Genomic DNA, 21,013 nt, shown 5'->3' with positions numbered 1-21,013 from the left:
ACCACCACCACCACCAGATAGAGGATAGGACCTCCTGGGGGTGGATTCTTACAGTGCCAGAAGCAACATAATGGGGCACAGGGCCTAGGAGCAGCAATCTGCCCTCTGAGAACCACGAATGTGAAATCTAAGGCCTTCTCTGGAGGGAGGGACAGAAGGAGGCCACAGAAAGGGGAGCTAGAGATAGAAAATAAGCCTGTATTTTGTGTCCTAGTGTAGGGAATGAGTAAGGATGTTTGAGGAGGGCAATACAGGGTACCTGGCAGTGAGAGAGGTGGAGAGGCAGACAGGCATAGAAGGAACCTAAGCAGAGACAAAAGTCTGCGGTGGGCAGAGTGTGCGGAGGCACCCAGAGGTTAGACAAGGAAGGGCCAGGCCAGGCTGAGGGTGAGAAGAACCTCTATCCAGAGAGCACCTTCCAGTGCTGTGCCCTCTGGAGGTCAAACACTGGTTTGGAGAAACAATGAGGACACAAGAAGGCCCCTAATTCTTCTCCCTACCTGCAGCTTACTGCCCGCCACAGCTTTCTTCCCCCACCTTTCCCCTATTTTTGGATGACAGACAGGACCAACCCTTTGGTTTGGCAGACAAGGAAACCTAGGCTCAGAGAAAAGTGATGTGCTCAGGTTCACACAGCAAACTAGTGGCAACACCAGGGCAGGAACCTCTCTCTTCCACTGCTCTGTGCAATGGCTACTGTCTCCTTTCTCTCCTCATGCCATCTCCACACCTCCCCTAAACAAAAGGCTTTCTGTACTTCTTAATCCTGTGAGAGGAAGACACCCCTCCTCCATAGGACTTGGTAGGGGCCCTCCGTCCTGGCCAACAGAGGAAGGGTGCTCCAACTCCCAGGATTTGCTAAGAAGTGCCCAGAGTAAAAGAGGAAGGGAGAGAGTGGGCAAAGAAGAAAAAGAGGGAGCCTGGGAGGGAAGGACAGAGTCTGGGAGGGAAGAAAGCAGGTGAGGGAGGGAGAGAGCAGGTGAGGGAGCAAGAGAAAGAGAGGAAAGGAGAGAGCAAGCCACCGAGGGAGGGAGGGTGTAGACTAGCCAGGGAGAGAGGAATCTATCCACCAAGTGAGAGAGGGAGCCTGGGAAGGAAGCAAGGAGGAAAAGAAAGAGGGAGCCAGCAGGTGAGTGAGGGAGGGAGGAAACAAGGGAAGGAGTGAGCAAGGGAGGAAAAGCAGGAGGAAGGGAGGAGGGAGCAAGCAAGCTGGCACAGGAGGAAGGGACAGAGTGAGGGAGGAAGGGACAGAGTGAGGGAGGGAGGGAGGGAGGGCTCAAGTGAGCAGGTGAGTGAGGGGCAACAAAGGAGAGTGGGGTGGTGAGTGAGGGAAAACAATCACTGAAGGGCAGGTGACAGGGAAAGGAGGAGGGGAGGAAGGGAGCAAGTTAAGGAGGGAGAGAGTGAAGCAGGGAGGGAGGGAGGGGGTAAGAGCCAGTATGTGTTTGGGGAGGAGAGGGAGCCAGGAGCTGGGGAGGGAGCCAACACAGAAACAAACCCACAGTTCTAAAGTTCTTTGAAATCCTTGGTAAAAGTTGCCAGCTCTCTGCTCCCAAACCCTAAGGCTTCCTACAACTAGCCTAGCTGAAGGAAAAATGAAAGTTGAACAAGACCAGTTAGCACCTAATGAAGGGGAATCAGAGAGGTTAGTTAGATGGATTACGGTCATGAAGAAAAGGTCAGCTACTCACTTTTATACTGCTACTTCCCAAATTACTATTTCACCTGGACCATTTAGACTCACTGCCATCAACATCAGGCCATTTTCTCTTAAATGTCTCCAGCACCCTGGTTAGGCAATGCTTTGTTATCTAAGCAGATTGAGACTCCACCAGATGGGGATGGAGTTGGTGGAACAAGAAAATGGTGGAGGCAGAGAATCATGGAGCAGAAGGAACTGTAAAAAGAACTGCCCATTTAATTAGTTGGATGCCCACATAATACATCTTCAGATAGAAAATGGAAGAACCTTGTTGATGCCAGGAAACAAATACACCGCCATTGCCAACCAACACCAGCTTCTCTGCTTTGGGAAGAGGGACAAAAAATGTGGCAGAAAAAAATTATTTGTATGTATGTAACTGTATACACACACATATACACACTGATGTGTATACACATGTGTATATATGTACAAATAAATGTATGTATACACAGTTATGTGTCACTTAACAAGAGGGATATGTTATGAGAAATGCATCATTTTCATCATTGTGAGAAGATCACAGATAAGGGTGTACCTCCAAAAACCTAGATGGTACAGCCTACACACCCAGGTTATATGGTATATAGCCTATTGCTCCTAGGCTACACACCTATACACATGTGGCTCTACTGAATTCTGTAGGCAGTTGTAACACAATGGTATTTGTTTAGCCTACCTAAACATAGAAAAAGTACAGTAACAATACAGCATAAAAGATTTAAAAACAGTACACTTGTATTGGGCACTTAACATGAATGGAGCTTGTGGGACTAGAAGTTGCTCTGGGTGAGTCAGTGTGTGAGTGGTGAGTGAATGGAAGGCCTGGGACATTCCTGTACACTACCATGGACTTTATAAACACTGTACCTGTACAATTAGGCTGCACTAAATTTATAAAAAATATTTTTTCTTTGATAATAAATTAACCTTAGCTTACTGTAACTTTATTTTATAAAACTTCGACTCTTTTGTAATAACAGCTTAAAACACAAACACAGTATAAAGCTGTATAAAAATATTTGCTTTCTTTATATCCTTATTATATAAGCTTTCTTCTTTAAAAAAATTTCTTTTGAGACAGGGTCTCATTCTCTCACCCAGAATGGAATACAGTGGCTTGAACAAAGCTCACTACAGCCTCAACCTCCTGGGCTCAAGGGATCCTCCTGCCTCAGCGTCCTATGTAGCTGGGACCACAGGTATGTGCCACAATACCCAGCTAATCTTCTTTATTTTTTTGTAGAGATGGGGTCTCACTTTGTTCCCCAGGCTGGTCTTAAATTCTTGGGCTCAAGAAATCCTCTTGCCTTAGCCTCCCAAAGTGCTGGGATTACAGGCACTGAAATACCATGCCCGGCTTTACTTTTTACTTTTTAAACTTTTTTATTAAAAATGAAGACACAAACACACACATTAGCCTAGGCCTAGAAAGGGTCAAGATCATTAATATCACTGTCTTCCACCTCCACATCTTGTCCCATTGGAAGTTCTTCAGGGGTCATAATATGCATGGTGCTGTCATCTCCTACAACAATGCCTTCTTCTGGAAAACCTCCCGAAGGACATCCTGAGGCTATTTTACAGTTAACTTTTTTTTTTTTTAAATAAGTAATAGTATACTCTAAACCAGGTCAGGCACAGTGGCTCACACTTCTAATCCCAGTGCTTTGGGAGGCCAAGGCAGGAGGATTGCTTGAGGCCAGGAGTTCAAGACCAGCCTGGGCAACATGAGACCCCACCTCTACAAAAAAATTTCTGAAAATTAGCCAGGCACTGTGGTGCATGCCTATAGTCCTAGCTACTTGAGAGGCTGTAGTGGGAAGATTGCTTGAGCCCAGGAGTTTGAGGTTATGGTGAGCTATGATCACATCATTGCACTCCGGCCTGGGCAACAGGGCGAGACCTTGTCTCTAATAAAATAATAATAAAACAATTAAAAGTACAGTGAACACATAAACTAGTAACAGTTTATATCATTATCAAGCATTATGTACTGTACGTAATTGTATGTGCTATACTTTTATGACTTGCAGTGCAGTAGGTTTGTTTACACCAGCATCACCATATGAGTTATCTTTTGTAACATTACAATGTTACAAAAGATAAGATGTCACTAGGTGATAGGACTTTTCCAGCTCCATTATACTCTTACGGGACCACCATAGTATAAGCAGTCCATCATTGACCAAAACATTGTTATGCAGCACATAACAATGAATATATGTGAATATATATTCATTCACTGGGTTGGACAGAAACTTGATTAGTTCTCCAGGCCATAGGGACTCAGGCTCACCTCAAATTTTGCTGCAATCATAAAGGCAGTGGCACCAAGGAGTTGTAACTTATCCTTCTTGCATACTGCCTTCATTAGGTAGAGATCCACCAGCTTCACTGCCAAGTACAGGGTCTCATGGGTCATCTCAAAGGACACCTGGAGGAATACACACACGACACAGATCTGCATATTGTCCAGCTCCAAAGTCGCCTCCAGACAGATCTAGCTACCTGGAGTGTCTGCAACATCAAGAACAGTCCTGACTAGCTGGAACTCTGCTACGAATACAGAAACTGCTTCTGCTAGGTTCCTGTGTATATCTCCTGTGCCTTTGAGGACACTGGCATTATCTATCCTTACACATTGGGGTAGTTGACCAGCCTTACAAATCAGAGAGAAATGCTCTGCCTTCTCTATGAGAGCCTTGAGTGGACACATCCTCTCCCTTTGATTTCTAATACTTAGGTTCTTGCTTTCTCCATTTGCTGCCAACTTGTACAGTGACCTCCCAAAGGAGATGTTTATTTAGCTCTGAAATATGGAGTTTATTCATGTACTACTTTCTCTTCCCAACTAGATATGCTATCAGAATATATCAATTGGGAGCAGACACCAATAGCACAATTTGGAAGTGAGCTAAGGGACTGGAGAAGCCAGACTGGGATTAAAGTATTAATAATATAACCCCCTTCCCTTCTTTTTCTTTTCTGACTTCATTTGGGCTCTCTCTCATTTTTTTCTTAGTCTAGTTTATGGCTTGTCAATTTTATTTATCTTTTCAAAAAACCAACGTTTTGTTTTGTTGATCTTTTGTATTTATTTTTTTTAGTCTCTATTTCATTTAGTCTTGCCGTGGTCTTTATTATTTCTTTCCTTCTACTAATTTTGGGTTAAAGCAGTTCTTGCTTTTCCAGTTCCTTAAGGTGCTTTGTTAGATTGTTTGACATTTGTCAACTTTTGTAAAGTTATTTATTTTTAAATATTTATTTATTTATTTATTTATTTACTTACTTACTTACTTATTTTTTGAGACAGAGTTTCGCTCTGTCCCCCAGGCTGGAGTGCAGTGGTGCAATCTCGGCTCACTGCAAGCTCCGCCTCCCGGGTTCACGCCATTCTCCTGCCTCAGCCTCCCGAGTAGCTGGGACTACAGGCGCCCGCCACCACGCCCAGCTAATTTTTTGTATTTTTAGTAGAGACGGGGTTTCATCGTGTTAGCCAGGATGGTCTCAATCTCCTGACCTCATGATCCACCTGCCTTGGCCTCCCAAAGTGCTGGGATTATAGGTGTGAGCCACCATGCCTGGTTGATCTTTGTCTACTTTTTAAATAAAATTTTGCTATAAATTTTCCTCTTAGTACCACTTTTGTTTTATCCCATAGGTTTTCGTATGTTGTATTTCTATTTTCATTTGTTTCAAGAATTTGATTTCCTTAATTTCATTGACCCATTTGTCATTCAGGGGTATGTTGTTTAATGTCCATGTATTTGTACAGTTTCCCAACTTCCTCCTGCTATTGATTTCTAGTTTCTTTTTCTTATGTATCCTTGTCTTGCCTTCACCAACTCCAAGAAACCATCTCCTATAGCCCTAGTCCCATGGTTTGTGCTGGCCCCTGGAGTACCTCTCTGCAAATTAGAAAAAAAGTGCCTTCTTTGGGTGAATGCAGCCCTTCAAGCATACATCTTATCAAGTAGATAATACCTTTATATGAATTAGCCAAAGGTTACTCCTGCCTCAGGGCACAGCAGCCCCACAGCCAGAATGCACAGCTTGGCAAACAAAGTGTGAGCTAGATTCTATTGGTGGTTTCAGCCTTGGCTAGAGACCTTGTGTAGGCATAATTTGCACATCTATACACAAGAGTCCCACCCAATCTTCAGTGAGGCTTCTTCCTCACAACCCCTTGGGTTCTTAGGATTCAAGAATAAAATCTGTCCTCATCCAACAACTCAACCAATGCATGAATGTTCTCTTTAACATCTCCACCAAGTAGTTGTTTAGATCCTACCATACAAACCTCTAAATACAGCCCAGTCTCTTTTTGAATGGCTTTAACAGAAAATTCTCCCTTATACTGAGTAACATTACCCTGCCTATAAGTTTCACTTAATTGGACCTCCCCTTGTATAGGTTACTCTTAATGACTGGTACCTAGATTATCCAAAAAATATGTCAATGAGAAGCACTGGAAAAATTGATGTATATTTTCATGGATGAATGATTATCCGAAGATGGTCAAATATAATGGTTCAGCAATACACATATTAAATTTCTGAATAACAGAAATACCAAGAAACAGTTCTTACTGTTTCTGGAATATGGCCTTGGATCTACTCAGAAACCTGTTCTGTGTTAGTTTCCTATTGGTGCCTGATATAGTTTGGATGTTGTCCCCTCTAGATCTCATGTTGAATTGTAATCCCCAATGTGGGATGTGGGGCCTGGTCAGATGTGTTTGGGTCATGGGGATGGAGCCTGCATGGCTTGGTGCTGTTCTGGCAATAGTGAGTTCTTGTGAGATCTGATTGTCTAAAAGTGTGTGGCACCTTACCCTACCACCTTGCTCCTGCTTTTGCCATGTGACAGCCTGCTCTTGCTTTGCTTTCTGCCAAAAGTACAAGCTCCCTGAAGGGGCCTCCTCAGAAGCCAAGCAGATAGCAGTGCCATGCTTATACACCCTACAGATCTGTGAATCAATTAAACCTCTATTTTTTCTTTTTTGGAGAGACAGGGTCTCACTATGTTTCCCTTGATCTCAAACTCCTGGCCCCAAGCAATCCTCCCAAAGTGCTGGGATTACAGGCATGAGCCATCATGCCTAGCCAAGCCTCTGCAAAAGAAAAATAAATCTTGGGACCCCAAAATCACTAAGCTGAAGAGAAAAGTCAAGGTGAGAACTGCTTAAGGCAAGTCTGCCTTTCATTCTATTCAGTCATCCCTCTGCTCAATGAGATAAATGCATATCTGATTGGTTCCTTTGGTAAGGCTAATCAGAAACTCGAAAGAATGCAAACATTTGTCTCTTATCTACCTATGACCTGGAAGCCCCCTCCCCGAGTTGTCCCATCTTTCCAGAGTGAACCAGTGTACATCTTACACATATTGACTAATGTCTTATTTCTCCCCAAAATGCATAAAACCAAGCTATGCCCTGACTACCTTGGGCACATGTCATCAGGACTTCCTGAGGCTGTGTCATGGAAGCAAAATAAACTTTCTAAATTGACTGAGACCTGTCTCAGATATTTTGGATTAACACCTCTTTTTTTTTCTTTTATTATCATTATTATTATTATTATTATTATTATTATTATTATTATTATACTTTAGGTTTTATGGTACATGTGCGCAATGTGCAGGTAAGTTACATATGTATACATGTGCCATGCTGGTGCGCTGCACCCACCAACTCGTCATCTAGCATTAGGTATATCTCTCAATGCTATCCCTCCCCCCTCCCCCGACCCCACAACAGTCCCTGAAATGTGATGTTCCCCTTCCTGTGTCCATGTAACACCTCTTTTTAGAATAAATTACCCAGTCTCAGGTATTTCTTTGCAGCAGTGCAAAAATTGCCTAATGCAGAAAATTGGTACCAAAGAATGGGGCATTGCTATAAAGATACCTGAAAATATGGAAGCAACTTTGGAACTGGGAAATGGGCAGAGGATAGAAACATTTGGAGGGCTCAGAAAAAGAGAGGAAGATGAGGGAAAGTTTGAAACTTCTTAGAGACTGGTTAAATGGCTGTAACCAAAATGCTGATACTGACATGGACAGTGAAGTCCAGGCTAAAGAGGCCTCAGATGGAAATGAGAAATTTATTAGGAACTACAGCAAAAGTCACCCTTGTTATATGCCTTAGCAAAGAACTTGGCTATATTGTTAAGGGAGGAGACCACCCCTCATATTGTCTTATGACCAATTTCTGCCTCTAAGAAAAAGTAGGAGTTAAAGAAAAGACAGAAGTGAAATCAGTAGTCAGACAGCCTGGCACTGCATTCCAGGCCTGGTAGTTAAAAATCGACCCCTGACCTAGCTGGTTATGTTATCTATAGATACCAGACATTGTATGGAAAAGCACTGTGAAAATCCCTGTCCTGTTCTGTTCCATTCTGATTACCAGTGCATGCAGCCCCCAGTCACGTACCCACTGCTTGCTCAATCGATCATGACCCTCTCACGCGAACCCCCTTAGAATTGTAAGCCCTTAAAAGGGATAGGAATTGCTCACTCAGGGAGCTCGGTTTTTGGAGACATGAGTCCACCAATGCTCCCAGCTGAATAAAGCCCTTTCCTTCCACAACTCAGTGTCTGAGAGGTTCTTGTCTGCAGCTCATCCTGCTACATTTCTTGGTTCCCTGACCAGGAAGCGAGGTGATTAATGGACGGTCAAGGCAGCCCCTTAGGCGGCTTAGGCCTGCCCTGTGGAGCATCCCTGCTGGGGACTCTGGCCAGCTTGAGCAACGTGGATCCTGAGAGCGTTCCCGGGTAGGCAATTGCCCCAGTGGAACACCTCACCAGAGCAGTGCGTGGCAGGTCCCCGTGGAGGATCAATGCAGTGGCTGAACACCAGGAAGGAACTGGTACTTGGAGTCTGGACATCTGCAACTTGTTAAGACTTGTCTTTGGAACTTACCCCCTCCATTTGAGTGGAAGCGTGGCCTGATCACCCACGATGTGCCTGTACTGGCACTTTGGTTTTTGTTTTTGACTTGACTTGGATTGCTTGATACTTTGGTTTGTTTCTGACCTGGCTTGGATTTCTCAATACTCTGATTTTGGTTTTCATTCTGGTTTGGTGTAAACTGTAAAAGTGTGTGTGTGCCCTCTTTACCCATTCTGTTTTGTGGTGTGTGTGTGGTGTGAGTACGGTGTTTCATCTCAAGGAAACATGGGTCAGGCACAAAGTAAGCCCACCTCACTAGGAACTATGTTGAAAAATTTCAAAAAGGGATTTAAGGGAGACTATGGAGTTACTATGACACCAGGAAAACTTAGAACTCTGTGTGAGATAGACTGGCCAGCATTAGAGGTGGGTTGGCCATCAGAAGGAAGCCTGGACAGGTCCCTTGTCTCAAAGGTATGGCACAGGGGAAGCTGTAAGCCAGGGCACCCAGATCAGTTCCCATATATAGATTCTTGGTTACAGCTAGTTTTAGATCCCCCACAGTGGTTAAGAGGACAGGCAGTAGCAGTACTAGTAGCAAAGGGACAGTTAGTTAAGGAAGGCTGTCACTCCACCCACCGAGGGAAGTTGGCACCAAAAGTCCTGTCCGAGCCAACACCGGAAGAATCATGGCAGGAATTGGTACCAGCAGTGCCTCCTCCTTATCAAGAGGAAGGGCTCCCCACTCCTGAGCCCACAGCACCTCCACCTCCACCAGATATCCATACTCCTAGACCACCCAGAGTAGACAAAAGAAGAAGTGAAGCCGCAGGAGAAACTCCTCCCTTGGCAGCTCACTTACGGCCCAAGACTGAAATCTAAATGCCCCTGAGAGAACAGCAATATACTGGGGTAGATGAGGACAGACACATGGTGAAAAGGCAGCCTTTGTGTATCAACCTTTCACCTCTGCTGACCTCAATTGGAAAAATAATACTCCATCTTACACCGAAAAGCCTCAAGCTTTAATTGACTTGCTCCAAACTATTATACAGACTCATAATCCTACTTGGGCTGATTGCCACCAGCTGCTCATGTACCTCCTTAATACAGATGAAAGACGAAGGTTGCTCCAGGCGGCAACTAAGTGGCTATAGGAGCACGTCCTAGCCAATTACCAAAACCCTCAAGAATATAGAAGAATTCAGCTGCCAGGAACAGGCCCCCAGTGGGACCTGAACGAGGGGCCAGACATGGAGAGGCTAAGACAGTACCATGAGGCATGGATAGAAGGTCTAAAGAAAGAGGCTCAAAAGGATACAAATGTAAATAAGGTTTCTGAGGTCATCCAAGGAAAAGAGGAGAGTCCAGGGCAATTCTATGACCGACTGTGTGAGGCTTACCGTATGTACACTCCTTTTGATCCAGATAGCCCTGAAAATCAGCAAATGATTAATATGGCCTTAGTCAAAGCGAGGAAGATATCAGGAGAAAATTGCAGAAACAGGCTGGGTTTGCAGGTATGAATACCTCGAAGTTACTGGAAATAACCAATCAAGTGTTTGTGAATAGAGATGCAACAAGCCCCAGAGAAAGCCGTAAGGAAGGTGAATGCCAGGCCAGGTGAAACACCGACTTACTGGCTGTGGCCATTAGGGGAATTCCCCTGAAAGGACAGGGAAAGGGGGGTTCCAGGAAGAATACCCAATGTAATCACCCACGCTTGCAATGTAACCAATGCACCTATTGTAAGGAAATAGGACACTGGAAAGATAAGTGTCCCCAACTGAAGGAAAAGAAAGGTGATTCGGAGCAAAAGACCTCAGATAAAGACAAGGGAGCTTTGTTCAATCTTGCTGAAGGGCTATTAGACTGAAGGGGACCCAGCTCAAGCACCCCCAAGGAGCCCACGGTCAGGATTACAATTGTGGACAAGGACATTAAGTTTTTGGTCGATACTGGTACTGAACATTCAGTAGTGACCACCCTGGTCACCCCCTTATCCAAGAAAACCATTGATATAATCAGAGCAACAGGAGTTTCCACTAAGCAGGCTTTCTGTCTACCATGGACCTTCTCAGTGGGGGGACATGAAATAGTTCACCAGTTCTTGTATATACCTGACTGTCCCTTGCCTTTGCTGGGAAGAGACTTGCTTAGCAAGCTGAGAGCTACCATCTCCTTTACAAAACAGGGCTCTTTACAGCTAAACTTACCAGGAACAGGAGTTATCATGGCCCTTATGGTCCCCAGGGAAGAAGAATGGAGACTTTTTCTGACCGAGCCAGGCCAAGAGATAAAACTAGCTATAGCTAAGCGATGGCCCGAGTATGGGTGGAGGATAATGCTCCGGGACTGGTGGTCAACCAAGCCCCTGTACTCATAGAAGTTAAGCCTGGGGCCCAGCCAATTAGACAAAAGCAGTATCCAGTTCCCAGAGAAGCTCTCGAAGGAATCCAGGTTCATCTCAGGCACTTGAAAGCCTTTGGAATTATAGTTTCTTGCCAGTCTCCATGGAACACCCCCCTCCTCCCTGTCCCTAAGCCAGGGACCAAGGACTACCAGCCAGTACAGTATTTGCGCTTGGTCAACCAAGCTACAGTGACTCTGCACCCAACAGTTCCTAACCTTTACACATTGTTAGGGCTGCTGCAGGCTGAGGACAGCTGGTTTACCTGCCTGGACTTAAAAAGTGCCTTCTTTAGCATCAGACTAGCTCCTGAGAGCCAGAAGCTGTTTGCCTTTCAGTGGGAAGATCCGGAGTCAGGTGTCACTACTCAGTACACTTGGACCCAGCTTCCCTAAGGATTCAAGAACTCCCTTACTATCTTCGGGGAGGCCCTGGCTTGAGACCTGCAAAAGTTTCCTGCTAAAGACCTAGGCTTGCTCCAGTACACAGACAACCTTCTGCTGGGACACTCCACAGCAGTCGGGTACGCAAAAGGGACAGATGCCCTGCTCTGGCACCTGGAGGACTGTGGGTATAAGGTGTCCAAGAAGAAAGCTTAGATCTGCAGACAGCAGGTATGCTACCTGGGGTTCACTATTCGGAAAGGGGAGCGCAGCCTGGAGTCAGAAAGAAAGCAGGTCATCTGCAGCCTACTGGAACCTAAAACCAGAAGGCAAGTAAGGGAATTCCTAGGAGCTGTGGGGTTTTGCAGATTATGGATTCCAAATTTTGCAGTGCTAGCCAAACCTTTGTACAGGGTTACAGAGGGGGCAACCGGGAGCCTTTTGAATGGGGGCCTCTACAACAGCAAGCCTTTTGTAAGTTAAAGGAAAAACTTATGTCGGCCCCCAGCCCCAGGACTACTAGATTTGACAAAGCCCTTTACACTCTATGTGTCAGAAAGAGAAAAAATGGCAGTTGGAGTTTTAACACAGACTGTGGGGCCCTGGCCAAAGCCAGTGGTCTATCTCTCAAAACAACTAGATGGGGTTTCCAAAGTCTGGCCACCATGTCTAAGGGCCCTAGCAGCAACAGCCCTGTTAGCACAAGAAGCAGATAAACTAACCCTTGGGCAAAACCTGAATATAAAGGCCCCCCATGCTGTGGTAACTTTGATGAATACCAAAGGACATCATTGGCTAACAAATGCTAGATTAACAAAGTACCAAAGCTTGCTATGTGAAAATCCCCGCATAACCATTGAAGTCTGTAACACCCTATATCCCGCCACCCTGCTCCTAGTATCAGAGAGCCCGGTAGAGCATAACTGTGTAGAGGTGTTGGACTCAGTTTATTCTAGCAGACCTGACCTTCGGGACCAGCCATGGGCATCAGTAGACTGGGAATTATACATGGACGGGAGCAGCTTCATCAACCCACAAGGAGAAAGATGTGCAGGATATGCGATGGTAACTTTGGATGCTGTCATTGAAGCCAAACCATTGCCACAGGGCACTTCAGCCCAGAAGGCTGAGCTCATTGCTTTAACTCGGGCTCTAGAACTCAGTGAAGGTAAGACTGTAAACATCTACATTAACTCTCGATATGCCTTTCTAACCCTCCAAGTGCATGGAGCATTATATAAGGAGAAGGGTCTGCTAAACTCTGGGGGAAAGGACATAAAATATCAACAAGAAATTCTACAATTACTAGAGGCAGTGTGGAAACCTCAGAAGGTGGCAGTCATGCACTGCAGGGGACACCAGCGAGCCTCCATCTCAGTGGCCTTAGGAAACTCTCGAGCTGATTCAGAAACTCAAAAAGCAGTGTCTACCCCTTACCAGGCATCGGTAGCAGCGCCCTTACTCCCTCAAACATCTGACCTGGTACCTACCTATTCTAAGGAAGAAAAAGACTTCTTCCATGCAGAAGGGGGGTAAGTAATAAAAGGAGGATGGATCAGACTGCCAGATGGAAGAGTAGCTGTGCCACAGTTGCTGGGAGCCACAATTGTATTGGCCATGCACGAAACCACTCGTCTAGGTCAAGAGTCACTTGAAAAATTGTTAGGCCAGTACTTCTACATTTCACAGTTGCCAGCCCTTGCCAAAGCAGTAACACAACAACAGTGTGTTACTTGCCAACAGCACAATGCGAGGCAAGGCCCCACTGTTCCACCCAGCATACAAGCTTATGGAGTGGCTCCTTTTGAGGATCTTCAGGTGGATTTCACAGAAATGCCAAAATGTGGAGGTAACAAGTATTTGCTGGCTCGTGTGTGTACTTACTCTGGATGGGTGGAGGCTTATCCAACACGAACTGAAAAAGCCTACGAGGTAACCCATGTGCTTCTCTGAGATCTTATTCCTAGGTTTGGACTGCCCTTACAAATCGGCTCGGATAATGGGCCAGTATTTGTGGCTGACTTGGTACAGAAGACAGCAAAGGCATTAGGAATCACTTGGAAGCTACATGCCGCCTACCGACCTCAGAGTTCCGGAAAGGTGGAGTGAATGAATTGGACTATCAAAAATAGTTTAGGGAAAGTATGTCAGGAAACAGGATTAAAGTGGATACAGGCCCTTCCTATGGTATTGTTTAAAATTAGATGTACTCCTTCTAAGAAAACAGGATACCCCCCCTTATGAAATACTGTATCATAGGCCTCCTCCTATACTACGGGGGTGGGGGGGGTAGGGGGCTTCCAGGCACTCCCTGAGAGTTAGGTGAAATTGAATTACAGTGACAGCTACAGGCTTTAGGAAAAATTACACAAACTATCTCAACTTGGGTAAATGAGAAGTGTCCCATCAGCTTATTCTCCCCAGTTCACCCTTTCTCTCCAGGTGATCACGTGTGGATCAAGGATTGGAACATAGCCCCTTTGTGGCCACAGTGGAAAGGACCTCAGACCGTCATCCTGACCACCCCCATGGCTGTAAAGGTAGAAGGAATCCCAGCCTGGATCCACCACAGCCAATGAAACCTGGGAGGCGAAACCAAGCCTGGACAACCCCTGCAAAGTGACTCTGAGGAGGACAACAAGCCCTGTTCCAGTCACACCCAGAAGCTGACTGGTCTACGCACAGCCGAAGCATGAGGAGGATCATCGTGGGACTCATTTTCCTTATAATTTGGACTTGTATAGTAAAAACTTCCACCGATTTTCCCCACATTGAGGACTGCTCTCAGTGTATACATCAGGTTACCGAGGTAGGGCAACAAGTTAAAACAATCTTTCTGTTCTATAGTTACTATGAATGCCTAGGAACTTTAAAAGGAACATGTTTATATAATGACACTCAGTACAAGGTATGTAGCCCAGGAAACAACCAGCCAGATGTGTGTTATGACCCCTCTAAGCCTCCCATGTCCACAGTTTTTGAAATAAGATTAAGGACTGAAGACTAGTGGGGACTCGTAAATGATACAAGTAAAGTATTAGCCAAAACAGAAGAAAAAGGGGTGCCCAAATGCATAATCTTGAAATTTGATGCCTGTGCTGTCATTAATAGCAATAAATTAGGAAGGGGATGTGGCTCTTTTGATTGGGAAAAAGGCTATATGACTGAAAATAAGTACATCTGTCATGAATTAGGACTGTGTGGAAATGAATGTGGATACTGGTCTTGTGTCATTTGGGCCACTTGGATAAAAAAATGAAAAGGATCCAGTCCACCTTCAGAAAGGAAAAAGTGGCCCTTCCTGTACTAAGGGACAACGTAACCCCTTAGAGCTGGTAATAACCAATCCCCTTGATTCTCGCTGGAAAAAAGGGGATCGTGTGGCCTTAGGAATCAGTGGGGCCAGACTGAATCCTTGAGTAAATATCTTAGTTTGAGGAGAAGTTTACAAACACTCTCCTGAGCCAATGTTTCGAACTTTCTATGATGAACTACATGTGCCAGTACCAGAAATTCCAGAAAAAACAAGAAATTTGTTTTTGCAATTAGCCGAGCATGTAGCCCAGTCTCTCAATGTCACTTCATGTTATGTATGTGGAGGAACTGTAATGGGAGACCAATGGCCATGGCAAGCCTGAGAATTAGTACCTACAGACCGAGTTCCTGATGAATTCCTGGCTCAAAAGAATCACCCTGATAATTTCTGCATCCTAAAAGCCTCAATTATTGGACAATATTGCATAGCTAGAGAGGGAAAAGAATTCACTCACCCCGTAGGATGACTTAGTTGTCTGGGACAGAAACTGTATAATGGTACCACAAAAACAGTCACTTGGTGGAGTTCAAATCACACAGAAAGGAATATGTTTAGTAAATTCCCAAAGTTGCAAACCATGTGGACCCACCTGGAGTCCCACCAGGACTGGACAGCCCCCACTGGATTATACTGGATATGTGGGCATAGAGCTTATGCCAAATTACCCAACGAGTGGGCAGGTAGTTGTGTTATTGGCATTATTAAACCATCTTTCTTCCTACTGCCCATAAAAACAGGCAAACTCCTGGGCTACCCTCTGTCCATGCTTCCCGCAAAAAGAGAAGCATAGCCATAGGAAATTAGAAAGATGATGAATGGCCCCGAGAGAATCATACAATATTATGGGCCTGCTACTTGGGCACAAGACGACTTGTGGGGATATCGGACCCCCATTAACATGCTCAACTGAATCATACAGTTACAAGCTGTCTTAGAAATAATCACTAATAAAACCAGCAGAGCCTTGACTATTCTGGCCCGGCAAGAAACTCAGGTAAGAAATGCTATCTGTCAAAAGAGATTGGCTCTCAACTACTTGCTAGCAGCTGAAGGAGAGGTCTATAGGAAATTTAACCTTACTAATTGCTGTCTGCACATAGATGATCAAGGGCAAGTAGTTGAAGACATAGAGATATGAAAGAACTGGCACATATGCCCATGCAAGTGTGGCATGGATTTGATCTTGGGGCCATGTTTGGAAAATGGTTCCCAGACCTAGGAGGATTTAAAACTCTTATAATAGGAGTTATAATAGTAATAGGAACCTGCTTACTACTCCCTTGTTTGCTACCTGTACTTCTTCAAATGATAAAAAGCTTCATCACTACCTTAGTTCACCAAAATGCTTCAGCACAAGTGTTCTATATGAATCACTATCGATCTGTCTTGCAAGAAGACGTAGGTAGTGAGGAAGAAAGTGAGAACTCCCACTAATGAGTGAGGTTCTCAAAGGGGGGGGGGGGGGGCAGGGGAGTAAGGGAGGAGACTACCCCTCATATTGTCTTATGACCAATTTCTGCCTCAAAGGAAAAGTAGGAGTTAAAGACAGAAGTGAAATCAGTAGTCAGACAGCCTGGCGCTGCATTCCAGGCCTGGTAGTTAAAAACTGACCCCTGACCTAACTGGTTATGTTATCTATAGATACCAGACATTGTATGGAAAAGCACTGTGAAAATCCCTGTCCTGTTCTGTTCCGTTCTGATTACTGGTGTATGCAGCCCCAAGTCATGTACCCACTGCTTGCTCAATCGATCACGACCCTCTCATGCCGACCCCCTTAGAGTTGTAAGCCTTTAAAAGGGACAGGAATTGCTCACTCAGGGAGCTCAGTTTTTGGACACCTGAGTCCACTGATGCTCCCAGCTGAATAAAGCCCTTTCCTTCCACAACTCGGTGTCTGAGGGGTTCTTGTCTGCGACTCGTCCTGCTACATTGTGTCCATGCTCTAAGGATCTGTGGAAGTTTGAACCTAAAGTAACAACCTAGGATATCTGGCAGAATAAATTTCTAAGCAGAAAAGTGTTCAAGATGGGGCCTGCCTGCTTCTAAAAGCCTACACTCAGATGCAGGAACAAATAAATCACTTAAAGTTGGGAGTTTATATTTAAAGAGGAAGCAGAGTGCAGAAGTTTGGAAAATGTGCAGCCTGGTCATGTGGTAGAAAAGAAAATACTGTTTTCAGGGAAAGAATCCAAGCAGGCTTAGGAACAACCACTGGCTAGAGAGATTTATATAACTAAAAAGGAGCCAAGTGCTGATAGTCAAGACAATGGGAAAAAGACATTTAAAGCATTTCAGAGATATTCAAGGCAGCCCCTTCCATCATAGACCCAGAGGCCTAGGAGGGTGAGTGGTGGGCTGCTTCCATGTGCAGCCTCAGGACACTGCTCCCTGCATCCCTGAAGCTCCAGCTGCAGCTCAAAGGGGCCCAAAGGGGCCCAGTTACTTAGGCCTGCTGCTCCAGAGGGTGCAAGCCATAAGCCCTGGCAGCTTCCATGTGGTGTTAAGTCTGTAGGGACACAGAGTGCAAGAGTGAAGGAGGCTTGGCACCCTCCACCTAGAATTCAGAGGATGTATGGAAAAACCTGGATGTCCAGGCTGAATCCTGCTGCAGGGGTGGAACCCACACAGAGAACCTTTATGAGGGCAGTTAGGAGGGGAAATATGGAGTTGAACCCCCTCACTAGAGTCCCCACTCTGGAGTCCCACTAGGCAGTGGGACACTGCCTAGTGGAACTATGGGAAGGGGGCCACCATCCTCCAGACCCCAGAATTGTAGAGCCATGAGCAGCTTGCATCCTGAGCCTAGAAAAGCCACAGGAACTCAACTCCAGCCCATGAGAGAAGCTACCGGGGCCAAACCCCATAAAGTCATAGGGGCAGAGCTGCTCAAAGCCTTAGGAGCGCACCCCTTGCAGCAGTGTGCCCTGCATGTGGAACATGGAGTCAAAGGAGATTGTTTTGGAGCTTCAAAATGTAATGACTTTAATACATTTAAGACTAAATGACAGGGCTTAAGATTTAAACCCTACTGGGTTTCAGACTTGTGTGGGGGCCTATAGCCCCTTTCGTTCATTCTCCCTTTTGGGATGGGAGTATTTACCCAATACCTGTACCTCCATTGTATCTTGGAAGTAAATAACTTGTTTTGATTTTATAGGTTCATAGGTAAAAGGAACTTGCCTTGTCTCAGATGAGACTTTGGACTTGATGCTGGAATGAGTTAAGATTTGGGGGGACTATTGGTAGGGGATGATTGTATTTTACAATGTGAGAAGAATGTGAAATTTGAGGGGCCAGGGGTGAAATGATATAGTTTGGATATTGTCCCCTCTAAATTTCATAGTGAATTGTAACCCCCAGTGTTGGAGGTGGGGCCTGGTGGGAGGTGTTTGGGTCATGAGGACAGATCCCTCATGGCTTGGTGCTGTCCTCATCATAGTGAGTTCTTGCAAAATCTGGTTGTTTAAAAGTGTATGGCACTTCCCCCACTTGCTCCTGCTTTTGCCATGTGATGTGCTTCCTCCTGCTTCACCTTCTGCGATGAGTAAAAAGCTCCATGAGGCCTCCCCAGAAGCTGAGCAGATACCAGCATCATGCTTACACAGCCTGCAGAACTGTGAGCCAATTAAACCTCTTTTTTGTTTAAATACATTACCCAGTCTCAAGTATTTCTTTATAGCAATGCGATAATGATCTAACACAGTGCTATAATAAATTACCACAAACGTAATGCCTTACAACAACACCAATTCTTTATATTACAGATCTAGAGGCCAGAAGGCCAAAATGAGTCTCACTGGGTTAAAAATCAAGGTGTCATCAAGGCTGTGTTGCTTTCTGGAGGTTCTAGTAAAGAATCAATTTTCTTGTTTTTTTTTCTAGCTTCTAGAGGCAGCCTGCATTCCTTGTTCTGTGGGCCCTTCCACCTTTAAAGCCAGCAATAGCCAGCCAAGTTGTTCTCACATTATATCACTCTCTGCCTCCCTTTTCTATATTTAAGGATCCTTGTGATTACACTGGGCCCACTTGGGTAATCGAGGATAACTGCATATCTTAAATTAAGCTGATAAGCAACCTTAATTCCATCTGCTACCTTAATTCCCCTTTACTAGGTAAGGTAACATATGTACAGGTTCTATGGATTAGAAAATGGACATTTTATTCTGCCTACCACACTGTCTAAAGGAATGTCAGGAGAAAGGGATGGGACGAGCTCATGCATGTGAAAAGTAATGACTACCACGTTAAGTATCAAGAAATTACAGTAAGGTGATTATGAAAAATAAAAAGAGGATAGGAATAGAAAGCAGCAGTTCTCTAAGGATAATGCCTCCGTGAGCAAATGACACAGCTAGTGCTTGCATAGCCTCCTAGTACCTCACATAGGCACTTGGCCACTTATGCATGCATTCATGCATGTTGGTATCAAGTGGTAACATCGAAGTGTATGGATTATATCTGAATGAATGGTTGAAATCTAGAGTCAATAAATATTTAAAACACCAGCTGTGTCAGTTATAGCAATTCTCCTTCCTTGAATGTAAGATGATACCCTTCTAACATAATTCTACCACTTGGAACCACATAGAACAAGTCTAATCCTTCTTGTGACAGCCCTTTAACTACTGAAGATAGTTATTATGTCTCCTATAAATCTTTCCCATTCTAGAACAAATAACTTGACTTCTTCTAACTATTCTTCACATGATATGGTTTTCAGACCTCTCAGCATCAGGCTCCAAACAAGGGTCTTTGTGCTGGTCAGAAAACAGGGGCAGTGCTCCAGGTAATTTCAAGCAGCTAAAACAAATATGGACAAGAAGCCCTTCAGCACATTAGCAAGATTCTCTCCTTTCCTCACAAGTGCTTCTGGCTAGAACGCTCTTCCAATTCTTCAGAAACAACTGCTTTCCCTGTCTAGAGATGGGTAAGAAGAAACAAAAGGAAAGTAACAAATAAATCAAAACTATAGAACATATAAAGAGTACTCGTAGTCTTGAACTAGGAGACAAATCTGATAAAATCTGCCTCAAATTCCAATACTCAAAGATCACCTTCTACAAATACAAACAGAGAAAATCAACCAGATGTATGAAAAAAGAACAAGTAATTTTTAAAGGAGAAAAATCCTGAAGAATCAGAGTAAGTGTCTATCTATGCAATCTTTTTACTCCAAAGAACTGAAATACACTTTTAAGGAGTACACCCTCAACAAGGTCTGAGAGGACACTGAATCTATGAAAAGACGACATTCTGGAATCCAGAAAGACTGATTTCTGATGAAAAAAAGAACTAATTTAAGCAATGTAACAGAGGCAGTGAACAGCATATTAGATACTGCCAAAACCAAATCAATTATTCCAAAGGCTACCTTAAGAAATTCTCCCAGAATTAAGAGATAAAAGAAAGTTGAAGATAATGAATAAAAACTTGAGGGAATAAATTCTGGAGAGACACACACACACACACGAAGAGAAAAGGCAGAAGGGTAATAATGTCAAAAAATAAAGATAAAAATTTATCTGAGTCAAAGAAATAATGAACTTTTAGACTGAAAGGACTCACAATATACCAGACAAAATTAAGGAAAACAGGCTCACATCTAGAAATGTCAAAAATAATTATCCATAGGGAAGACAATATATTACATATAATCTGGATCTAAAAGCCTAGACTATTTTAACTAAAATCAGAAGAAGGAATGAACTAAAATATGCAAATTATCTCAGCTTACTTGAGGGGAAATTAACAGACCAGGTCTATCAAAAGAGTTGGTTAACTAAATAAAGACTATATTCACATAAAAGGATATCATGCTGCAGTTTAAAAGAATGTCACAGAGCTATACGTATATGGAAAGATGACTAAGACTTATTCCTAAAAAATCAAGGTGCAAAGCAATGTGTACAGCATAACCTATTCACATTATTCATACAACAAAAATATCATACAACCCACACCCATTAAAAGCTATATTTCATGTATTGCTCATATAACTTAGGATTTTAAAAGAAAGGATAATAAAAAAAACTTAAAAAAGTGATAAGACATACAATAAAGGATCTGTAAGGATACACCCTAAACAATTTATAGTTGTTACCCCACAGAGTTAGGAGAAAAGGGTTATTATGTACACACACACAAACACACACACACATATATATGAACATTTGCACATATACACAGTGAACAAATGTAAACCAGAAACAGCCAATCCTTCAGGATGGATCCTCAGTAGCTACCTGGGCCTAAATTTAAAATACAGTCAAGTGACCATTTGCTGACTAGAGGTCACATAGGTGCT

General features: G+C 44.0%; 1 protein-coding gene across 1 annotated transcript in view; it reads right to left on the bottom strand.

Moving 5' to 3' along the window:
* Window positions 1-21,013, bottom strand: part of CCNB3 (cyclin B3) — a 96,297-nt gene that overhangs the window by 5,880 nt on the left and 69,404 nt on the right. Inside the window, exon 8 of the mRNA XM_054544556.1 lies at window positions 4,002-4,139. Coding sequence (XP_054400531.1) covers window positions 4,002-4,139 — 138 coding nt within the window. The remainder of the gene's footprint in view (window positions 1-4,001; window positions 4,140-21,013) is intronic.

The sequence above is a fragment of the Pongo abelii genome, chromosome X, assembly GCF_028885655.2.
Source record: "Pongo abelii isolate AG06213 chromosome X, NHGRI_mPonAbe1-v2.0_pri, whole genome shotgun sequence".
Taxonomy (NCBI): domain Eukaryota; kingdom Metazoa; phylum Chordata; class Mammalia; order Primates; family Hominidae; genus Pongo; species Pongo abelii.
This window is presented reverse-complemented; position numbering and strand designations above follow the sequence as displayed.